The sequence below is a fragment of the Daktulosphaira vitifoliae genome, unplaced genomic scaffold (genome assembly GCF_025091365.1).
Source record: "Daktulosphaira vitifoliae isolate Bord-2020 unplaced genomic scaffold, ASM2509136v1 Scaffold_1, whole genome shotgun sequence".
NCBI classification, from domain to species: domain Eukaryota; kingdom Metazoa; phylum Arthropoda; class Insecta; order Hemiptera; family Phylloxeridae; genus Daktulosphaira; species Daktulosphaira vitifoliae.
This window is the reverse complement of record NW_026099572.1, coordinates 36,030,355-36,040,216: the sequence shown is the minus strand read 5'-3', so window position 1 is coordinate 36,040,216 and position 9,862 is coordinate 36,030,355. Positions and strand designations below refer to the sequence as shown.

At 26.7% G+C, this 9,862-nt stretch overlaps 1 protein-coding gene and 1 long non-coding RNA gene across 10 annotated transcripts in view; both read left to right on the top strand.

Moving 5' to 3' along the window:
• LOC126894398 (uncharacterized) overlaps positions 1-502 on the top strand; it is a 3,252-nt gene extending 2,750 nt beyond the window's left edge. Inside the window, exon 2 of the long non-coding RNA XR_007701392.1 lies at positions 328-502. This is a non-coding gene — a long non-coding RNA (uncharacterized LOC126894398). The remainder of the gene's footprint in view (positions 1-327) is intronic.
• Positions 1-9,862, top strand: part of LOC126894093 (small G protein signaling modulator 2-like) — a 54,744-nt gene extending 44,882 nt beyond the window's left edge. For 6 of the 9 annotated variants that reach the window (XM_050664789.1, XM_050664842.1, XM_050664809.1 and 3 more), the window contains 14 exons: positions 741-761; positions 861-1,140; positions 1,202-1,459; positions 2,042-2,138; positions 2,298-2,365; positions 2,457-2,553; positions 3,149-3,247; positions 3,329-3,456; positions 3,544-3,668; positions 7,601-7,783; positions 9,011-9,120; positions 9,192-9,359; positions 9,444-9,565; positions 9,668-9,862. In XM_050664789.1, the coding sequence (XP_050520746.1) occupies positions 741-761; positions 861-1,140; positions 1,202-1,459; positions 2,042-2,138; positions 2,298-2,365; positions 2,457-2,553; positions 3,149-3,247; positions 3,329-3,456; positions 3,544-3,668; positions 7,601-7,783; positions 9,011-9,120; positions 9,192-9,359; positions 9,444-9,532 (1,723 nt within the window). In that variant the 3' untranslated portion in view covers positions 9,533-9,565; positions 9,668-9,862. The remainder of the gene's footprint in view (positions 1-740; positions 762-860; positions 1,141-1,201; positions 1,460-2,041; positions 2,139-2,297; positions 2,366-2,456; positions 2,554-3,148; positions 3,248-3,328; positions 3,457-3,543; positions 3,669-7,600; positions 7,784-9,010; positions 9,121-9,191; positions 9,360-9,443; positions 9,566-9,667) is intronic. The other 3 variants (XM_050664798.1, XM_050664867.1, XM_050664820.1) reach the window with 3 other exon arrangements.

Below are 9,862 nucleotides of genomic sequence, written 5' to 3'. Positions count from 1 at the left end.
TTTTTTTTTCATGATAAAGCATATTACATTAGCTTTAATTTAAGATATATATAAAAGTGTCAGACCTTCCGGAACATTTTCAAAATTTAAGTTAAAAAAATTAATTTTTTGTGAAAAAGTTGTCATTTTAAATCCCCCCTTGTGGGCAGGTTAAGGGTTAAATTTATGAAAAAAATATACCAAATGAAAGGTAATGATATTATGCATCTATATAAAAAAGAATTATATTGATATGTTTATTTTTGAAAAAGTTATGGCACTTTTAAGTAAAAAAAATTGAAAAAATTTCGAAAATTAGCGATTTTTAAATTTGTAATTTTTTTGGAGGTTTCCCCCTTTTACGGGGAACGAGGGAATTTTTTTCAATTTTTAAGGGTAATGTCTTCGACTAGATACGATTTGTGATCTTTTGACGTATCATTGAAAGAAATCGGTTCGGTGAGAGCTGAGAAAAAGTGGTAACAGACACAAAAAAAAAAAAAAAAAACACATCTTAGTAAAACCAATACCTTCTCAGCTTCGCATCGAAGCTAAAATAGATATTTCTAGTTTTTTTTAAGTAAAGCGGGGTTTCTATATTATAATATAAGAAAACAAAATTTTTCTCAATATTTTTAATAGTTATTATAATAACTTATTGTTATAAGTTTATTTTGATGGTTATTTAAAATATCTAACACAGTTCTATAATTCATTATATTCAAATGTTACTTAAGATTATTATTTTTTATTTTTTTTAGTGATGAAATCATTAATATCAAGTAATAAATGTTGACATTATTTTTTATACATAACTTTCAAATAAAAATAATTTTTGTAGCATCTTATAAATTACAGCGATTTTCTTTTGTTTATTTTAGTGATTCCTTACAATTACTCTGCGAGACAATGAAAAAACAAATTATATCGAGAGCTTTTTATGGCTGGTTAGCATACTGTCGACATCTAACAACGGTTCGTACCCACTTATCAGGACTGGTAAATACAACAATTGTAGATTCGAGTGATGCTCATACTGGATTGACTGAAGGAAAATGGAAGTCCTTTAAAAATGATATGAATGTTATTGATATTAATGTAAAATTCGATATTTTCCGACTTACTTACTTTGGTGGAGTACAACACGAAATAAGAAAAGAAGTGAATTTTTTTAAGATATTAAATGTGTCCAGAAAATTTCTTAATAGAAAAAAAATTATAGGTTTGGCCTTTTTTATTGGGACATTATGCATTTGGAAGTTCATCTGAAGAAAGAGCTACTTTAGATTCGCGTTGTAAGCAAGATTATGAAACTACTATGTCAGAATGGATGGCTGTCGAAGCAATTATCAGACAAAAAGACCGCGAAACCATGGCAGCTAATCTTGCAAAGCTTTCAAGTGAAAGTACATCGGGTGATGCTCCTCTACCTCCATCTCCAAAAACTTCAAAAGTGCTTAGTCAAGAACTCAGCAATGATGTAATTGTCATTAATTTTACCCTTAATTTAATTTATGGGAAATAATAAAATATATTCACTTGATATTTTGAACATGAAAACATTTTATTTATTAAGAAGAATAATTTTTACATCAAATCATTAATACAAAGTAATGAACGAATATTTTAATAGTGTATTATTATAAAATAATTATAGTCTATTTTTTAAACTTTTATACTAAGCAATACGAATGATGCCAAATGAAAATGTTTTTTCGCTTTTATATATGTATTTTTAACCCCATCTTTGCTTACTGGGTAACACACTAGTAAAAAAAAATATATTATATTTTAAAAAACAATTTATCTTCAAGAAAAAGTTGTTCATTGTCAAATGTGAAATCCATAAAATATATACTTTATGCTGAGTATATACTATAGAAAGACAATTTATCATGAACTACTTAATTAATCAAATAATAAAAATAGTATTAACAATTTTTTTACTACCTATCATAAATTTTATTGCTTAAGTTTTACAATTTCAAACTAAAAGTTCAAAGTTTCTAAATTTGCTAAAATTAAAATGGAATTAAATCTGAAATCTTTATGATTGTGTTAGGTTTTTGAAGAAACTGTAAACTTTTCTTCCGATGAAGATAATCCGCCTATCATAGATGATTCTCAACCTGAATGCAATTTGGAAGATATTGAAAAAAGTAATTTATATAAAGAATTTTAGTTGGTGATTTACTATGTATTTGTTTATATTTGTTTTATTAATCATTGGCTAGATAAACCCTTAGTTTACAATAAATATTTCTAATTAAGATGTATAAATTATAAAATTGTTTACTAATTTATTTATTGATGTGTAGTTAATAGTGAAGAGATCGAAACAGTCAATAAAGTTAATGAATCATCTAAAATAAATGATGGATATAAGGTATGAAAATAAATAAAACTATTATAATTTAAATTCATTTTGGAATAATTATTTCATGTTTTTAATTTTTATAACTTGTTTATCTTTTAAGAGTTCCTTATCATCTGATGAGGGTTTAGGGAAAGACGAAGGGACAGAAAAAGAAAATACTAATTATAAATTAAAAGATACTAAAAGCGAACCTACAGGTAACTGATATTACTTACTTTTTTTTAGACTCTTTAAGGTAAATATTTTGGCCTAATAGCTCTAAATACTTATGTTACGCAAATTAACCTTTTAATTGACACGTTAACCTTAAACATATATTATAAATATAATGTAATATTTATTTAAACACTTCATATTTAGTGCTAAGCACAAAATCCGGATTCAACTGTAATTCCAAGGATCCGTTCAGATTCACCCGGATTGACTTGAATAATGTAATTCGTATAATCCAAATTCAATCATCTCACCTATATTGATAGTATAATTTGAGTTGTATGATCAGTCTGGATCACAAGTTTATTCCAGATCACATGATCAATCATTAACAAAAATCTCTTAATTTTTTTAAAATAAATTGAAATTAAATTAGTAAAAATGTATTTATAAAATATAAACTAAAATTAATTAATCAATTTTATCCGGATTGTACTTAAAATCTGGTTTGAATTAGTTTGTTCATTTGAAATGTATTGAATCTAAAAATCGAATATGACCTTTCCGATTCGGATTACAGATTGATCTGATAAAAGAATTTATTGTAATATTTTATACTTCATGATTAATTTTTATTAGATACAGAATCATCCCATTCCTGTACTACAGCAGTTATCGTAACTTCGAATGAAAGTCAAGATAAAAATACTGTTAATTCTAACAACAATTGTACGAAAGGTAACCGACAAAAATATTTTGAATACCTAATTATTTTCATACTGATCTTTAAATAACTAAGAGTAATAATACTTTTTTTAGAAGAAATTGATGAAGATAAATCATCTAAATTAACAGTTGATGACAATGAAGGTAACTGCGGAGGATCTAACCATGAACAAAGATCAGCTTGTATATCGCCAGCGAGTTCTCAAGGGGGTGTTTATCCGGTATTAATTTTTGTCCATTAAAAATTACCTAAACTAATAGCAGTAAAAGTTTTAAAAAAATACTTTAAAATAAATAATTTCGAACAGGTTGAATTAGTAGAAAATTTTGGTCTGAATGTACACAGGATTGATAAAGACGTTCAACGATGCGATAGAAATTATCCTTATTTCAATTTAGAAAATTTAGACAAATTACGAAATATTATATGCACGTAAGTATATTATTTGAGAATTGAACTTTTTTCGTTTAATTATAATACCATACCAGTAAAAAGGTTGTAAAAGAGAACTTTGAGTTTTTCTAGATGTATTTATACTGAAGTATAAATTTAAAATAACTTTTAATTTGCACTATTGTACAATCTATATAACATTGTATATAAATTTTTTTTTGAAATTAAATCTTAGTTAAACTAATTTATACATCTTATCTACGATTGACGTTACACCTATACTCCCTCTTATTTGTTTGTTCCTAATCCTACCTTCTCTAGTCATTCCACTCATCGATATAAGCATTCTCATCTCTACTACACTCATTCTCTTGACAACGGTCCAACACTCTAAACATACATCATAGCTGGCTTCACTACAGTTTTGTAAAATTTATCTTTCAGTCTCATTGGAATTCTTTTATCGCATAAAACGCCAGACGCTTCTCTCCACTTCAACCATCTGCACTAAATCCTGTGTCTTACATCTTCGTCAATACCACTGCTCTTTTGCACAACTAATCCTAAATGCTGACAACTTTCCACATCTTCCATCACGTCCTCGCCTATTGTCACTGAACTCCTCATTTCACCTACCTCGTGTTCTCCTTTGTCAAACTCGTTCTCTATATTCTCTGTTTTACTCCAACTTATTCTTAAATCCTTTCCTTCAAGAGCTAAACTTCACACCTCATACATTTGATTAATTTTCTCCCTATTTTATCCTATTAACACTATATCGTCAGCAAACAACATGCACCACAGTACCTCTTCTTGTATTTCATATCCTCTCTTCTCATTACCTACATGTTCATTTATATCTCCACCTATCACCACATCCTCATTGCTAGGTATTCCTTGCATCACCTCATTCATGTCTTTTCAAAACACTTCCTTGTCTATTTCATTACATCTTACTTGTGTGCATAGGCACTTATTATATTCAACACTTTTTCTCGAAAATTCATTTTACGACTATAATTCTGTCACTTTTCCAAGCTACTTCTACAACTTTACTTTACATCTCCTTATCCATTATTATCCCTACACCTTTTTTTGTATTAAACTTACCTGAGTATATTATTTTATAACCCTCGCCTTTTTCCCTTGCTTTCTTTCCCTTCCTCTTAGTTTCCTGCATACAACAAATATTAACTATTCTCCTCTTTAATACTTCTACTTATTCTCTACTTCTACCAGTTAATGTTCCAAAATTCCAAATACCTATTCTTACTTTTTACCTATCTTTCTCTCTTATACATAAGTCCAGCCTAGAGTTAAGTGATGATGTCCCTACACCACTGACACTACAAGCGTTGGGTAGACATATACACATGACTGGGTAAACAGCTATCACACCAGTTGTCCGACTGGTATAAACACTATACCTTAAGCCTTCTTCGTTTTTATCTACTTTATTTCCTCTCACATGTTGTCCCCGCGTACATCCGAGATGAGACAATCCGCCTAAGGTTTGTTCAGGACTCCTCATACTTTTTGACAAAAATTTTACGCCAGCTATCGATCTGACGCAACCTCATTAGTCGCATCTTACGAAGTATTCTTATTCCCTATCCACAGAGATAGAGGATAAGGTAGTGTTTGGTAAAATAAGTATAAATGTAAAAAATTGTATATAGCGTATCATGTTTATATATATTGTCTCTACGCCTGGGCATTACTTGATAAGAAAAAAATGTCTGATTCCATACAAATAGAATAAAAAGAGTTTTCAAAATTAACATTATCTATAATACCAAAGTACATTACCAATGTAAGGTTTTGAGCCTGGGTGTACCTTAAACACCCAACATACTCGGGTTTTGTGGCTCTGTGTATCATGCTTAGTACTTGTTACAGATAGCTTTTAGCTTCGATGCGAATTTTACCATGATGTGTTTATTTATTTTTTTTTTTTGTGTCTGTTAATACTTTTTCTTAGCTCTCACTGGACTGATTTTTCTCAAAGATACGTCAAAAAATCACAAATCGTATTTAGTTGAAGATATAACCCTCAAAAATTAAAAAATTTTCCATTGCTCCCCCTAAATAGTGAAAATCCCCCAAAAAATTACGATTTTTAAAATCGCTAAATTTTAACATTATTTTGAATCTTTTTTTTCTAAAAATGTCCATATTTTATTAAAAAATGGACTAATCAAAATAATTCTTTTTTATATTGAAACCTTAGATATTTCCCTTTCATTTGATATAAATTTTTCAATATTCGACCCTTTATCTGCCGACAAGGGGTGATAAAAAATAGCAACTTCTGCACAATAATTTAAGTCTTGAAAATGTTCCGGAAATACTCCGATTTTCAAAAATATGTTAAAATAAAGCTAATGTTATGTACTATAAGTTAAAAAAAAAATTTGTCCTAACAACTTATCTTCTATGTGCAATTGGTTGCCGTAGTTAAAAAAACTTGCAATTTTAGTGTTAAAATTTACGATTTCATATTTTATTTTTTCAACTTTAAATTACTATAACTTTTTGAAAAATGTATGGATCATTACAAATTTTTGTTTCTAAATAAATCATATGTATACTTTCCATGCGACATACTTTTTTTTTTTAAAAGACCATTTTCCTTTATAGGGGGGAGGGGTTAAATTTTTTAAAATATGTATAAAATGTAGAACTTTTTCAACTTAACTTTTGAAAATGTTCCGGAAATACTCCGAGCTTTAAATATATGTCAACTTAAAGCTTACAATAAATTTTATTAGTTCAGAAAAAATAATTTGTCCCGACATCTTTTCTTTTATAGGAAAATAGCCGTCGAATTTAACGAAAAATGTAATTTTTATTATGTAAAAGTCACTGTTTAAAATGAAATATTTTAATAGTTAAAACTGCTATAACTTTTTGCATAATTAACAAATTAAAATAATTCTTTTTTATATTGAAATCTTAGATATTTTTCTTTTATTTGATATATGTTTTGAAAATCTGACTCTTGACCTACCCACAGGAGGTATTCAAAATAACAATTTTTACGCACTAGTTAAACTTTTTCAACTTAATTTTTGAAAATTTTCTGGAAATATTGACACTATTATTTAATCTTAAATTAAAGCTTATGTAATATACTTATGTAATAAAAAAAAATTCGAGATATAGTGAAAATGTTTATCATATTTAAAAATATGCTTTTTTTGTATTAAATTCTTGGTATTGTATTTTAATTTATTTTAAACTACCTTATAAGGGGTGCACTGATTTTCATGAATATTATATAAATGTAATTGGCATAGAATATAATGTTAAACTTTCTACAATTTTTTTTTTCTTTAAAGTCAAAAAAAGTAATTTTAACATTTGAATCAACATAAATTGCTAATTTTATCAAACGACGAATGCGACAAACGTTAGACGATTCAGGAAAAATCATTGCCTGAAGCAATGATTTTTTTTCAATTTTTCCTTAATTCTTTTAAAGTTAGAATTTCACTTATAAATAGTCCACCAATTTCTTAAAATTAAACACTATCTACAGATGTGCATCGAAGCATTTCTTATGATAGTGATTTTAATCACTGTCAGATATCATCTATATTAGTACCAACTATGCCACGCTCACATTGGACCGTGACTCCACTGTGCCGCCATTTTTATTACAATAATAATTTATTTTCTCGAAATAATTCAAAAGTATTCAAGCCCAGATTAAGACTTGTTAAATTACAGAATGGAAGTTTTAGAAGAGATCCTACAAAAAACATTATCGACCAAATAATAAAATGGGTGAACAAATAAAAGACAAAAATTGTTTGTTTTCCATTAATTTGACTTGTAAAATTTGAATTATACCCCTTCATGTGCATATATCCCAGCTAACTGCCTCTCTAACAAATAATTTGGATTAAGATCGTAGAGTAATATATAATGAATCATTAATCAAACATATTAACTACTTTATGTCACAGATATGTTTGGGATCATTTGGATATGGGTTATATGCAAGGAATGTGTGATTTAGTAGCACCATTGCTTGTTATTTTAGACGATGAAACTTTATCATACTCGTGTTTCTGTTTACTGATGGAAAGAATGTCTGCAAATTTCCCACATAGCGGTGGTGCGATGGATACACATTTTGCTAATATGAGGTATGTTTTTTTAATTAACTACATTTAAAAAATATTTTCTTTTGATTTTCATATATTTTTATTCTATTTATTACTTTAAATAATTTTTTTTGTTTGCACGTTTTCTGCTATCTTTTATCTAGACATTCTTGATTTTTTTCTTATTTAATTTATATACTATCGTAACTCAAAAATTAATAAAAGAAAAAAAGAAAAAGTTATATTGTGAGTTACTTTTAATTCGGGGTGTGATTCGAGGGTTATGAAATAACATAAATCTAGACTCTTATTGATTATTAAAATCTTACCTGATAATTTTCCTGGTTCTTATAATATCTTAAATAATAATATTAATCAATAATTGAAAATAAAAATAACACAAATCAATTTAGTTCGCAACTTTAACACGTAAGAACTTCGACAATTATGATCACAATATCCGCGTAACGATATCTAGAGCACGAGATGAACAGGGAGAATAAGGGTTTGCTCTGCCTTTTTATAATATTTTTTTATCCCCGAAAATCATCTTTGTCTAATTCTTACAGTATAACTGTTTATTTATAAGTAAGCATAAAATACAGAAATTATTACAGATGAATGGAGTATATAAATCATTTTAATATTTTATATATAACATCAATATTGTTTTTTTACAAATAAGATTAGTTAATACTAATCTATGCATTTAATTATTAAAATTAGAATAATAAAGATGACAAAAATAATTTATAGATTTCTTTTCGGAAGGAACAATTTTTATATGTGACTATTAATCAATTTATATAGAATTATGTGTATTATATTATAACTAATAAATATGTATTTGTTGAATATTTCTCTTAAATGTTTATTTAAATTATTTTTGTTTGAAAAGGATTATGACCTTCTATGAATACAAATATAATTAAATAAATTAATGTATCTTTTTTACAAAAACTTTACTATATATGTATAAAATAGAAATATATGAATTTCATATATTTTTAAATACTTTTTACGTTTTACTTGAAAATACCTTAATCACAAAAATGAGATAGTATTGAAGTATTCGTTCGCTGTTCGTTTAAATTTAATGCCTTGTTTTTTTCGTTGAGCATCATAAGCTTATTTGATCGAGTTGATTATCGATATTGGATCATTTCTTTTATACAAGCTATTAAATGAAAAGTTCAATGTTTTAAAAAATTATTCTTGCCTAAGAATAAGTAAATAAGTTTTATAATACTTCAAATTTTTTTCACATAGATCACTAGTACAAATACTTGACTCGGAAATGTTCGAATTAATGCATGAAAACGGCGATTTCACACATTTTTATTTTTGTTACCGTTGGTTCTTATTAGATTTTAAGAGAGGTAAGTAAGATGTTCATATATAATAAAAAATCGAAATATATATATTTTAATATGTAATCATGTTTTTAAAGAACTATTATATGATGATGTCTTTACTGTATGGGAAACAATTTGGGCAGCAAAAGAAATGTCATCTTCTCAATTTGTCCTGTTTTTTGCACTTGCACTTGTTGAAACATATAGAGATATTATTTTAGCAAACCATATGGATTTTACCGATATTATAAAGTTTTTTAATGGTAGGCTATCATATTTATTATGTCTATTTATATTAGTATAATTAAAAAAATATATTAATAATCATGAATTTTTAATATTTTTAGAAATGGCTGAACATCACGATGCTAAATCAGTACTAGCATTAGCTCGTAATTTAGTATTACAACTACAAACGTTAATTGAAAATAAATAGTTTGATCTGATTGAAACATCTAATTGATAGAATGTAAAATATTTTAAATTAATTTTTAATACCCAACTAATTAATTTAATAGTCACGTTAATATTAAGTATACGTTTTGGACTTTTACCTTTGAAATATTTTCAGTATATAATATGATTGGCAAGAATCGGAGGTAATAAGAAAAATTGAGTTCCTTCAAATTAATTGTGTTTTATAAAAATTAACACAACTTATGCAGTAAACTTCTTCAACATTCATCCTAGATAGTAGCTTGTGTAAATTTTGTCTACAATCTCATAAATAATAACATTTATTTATTTTAAACTAACAATGAGTTTA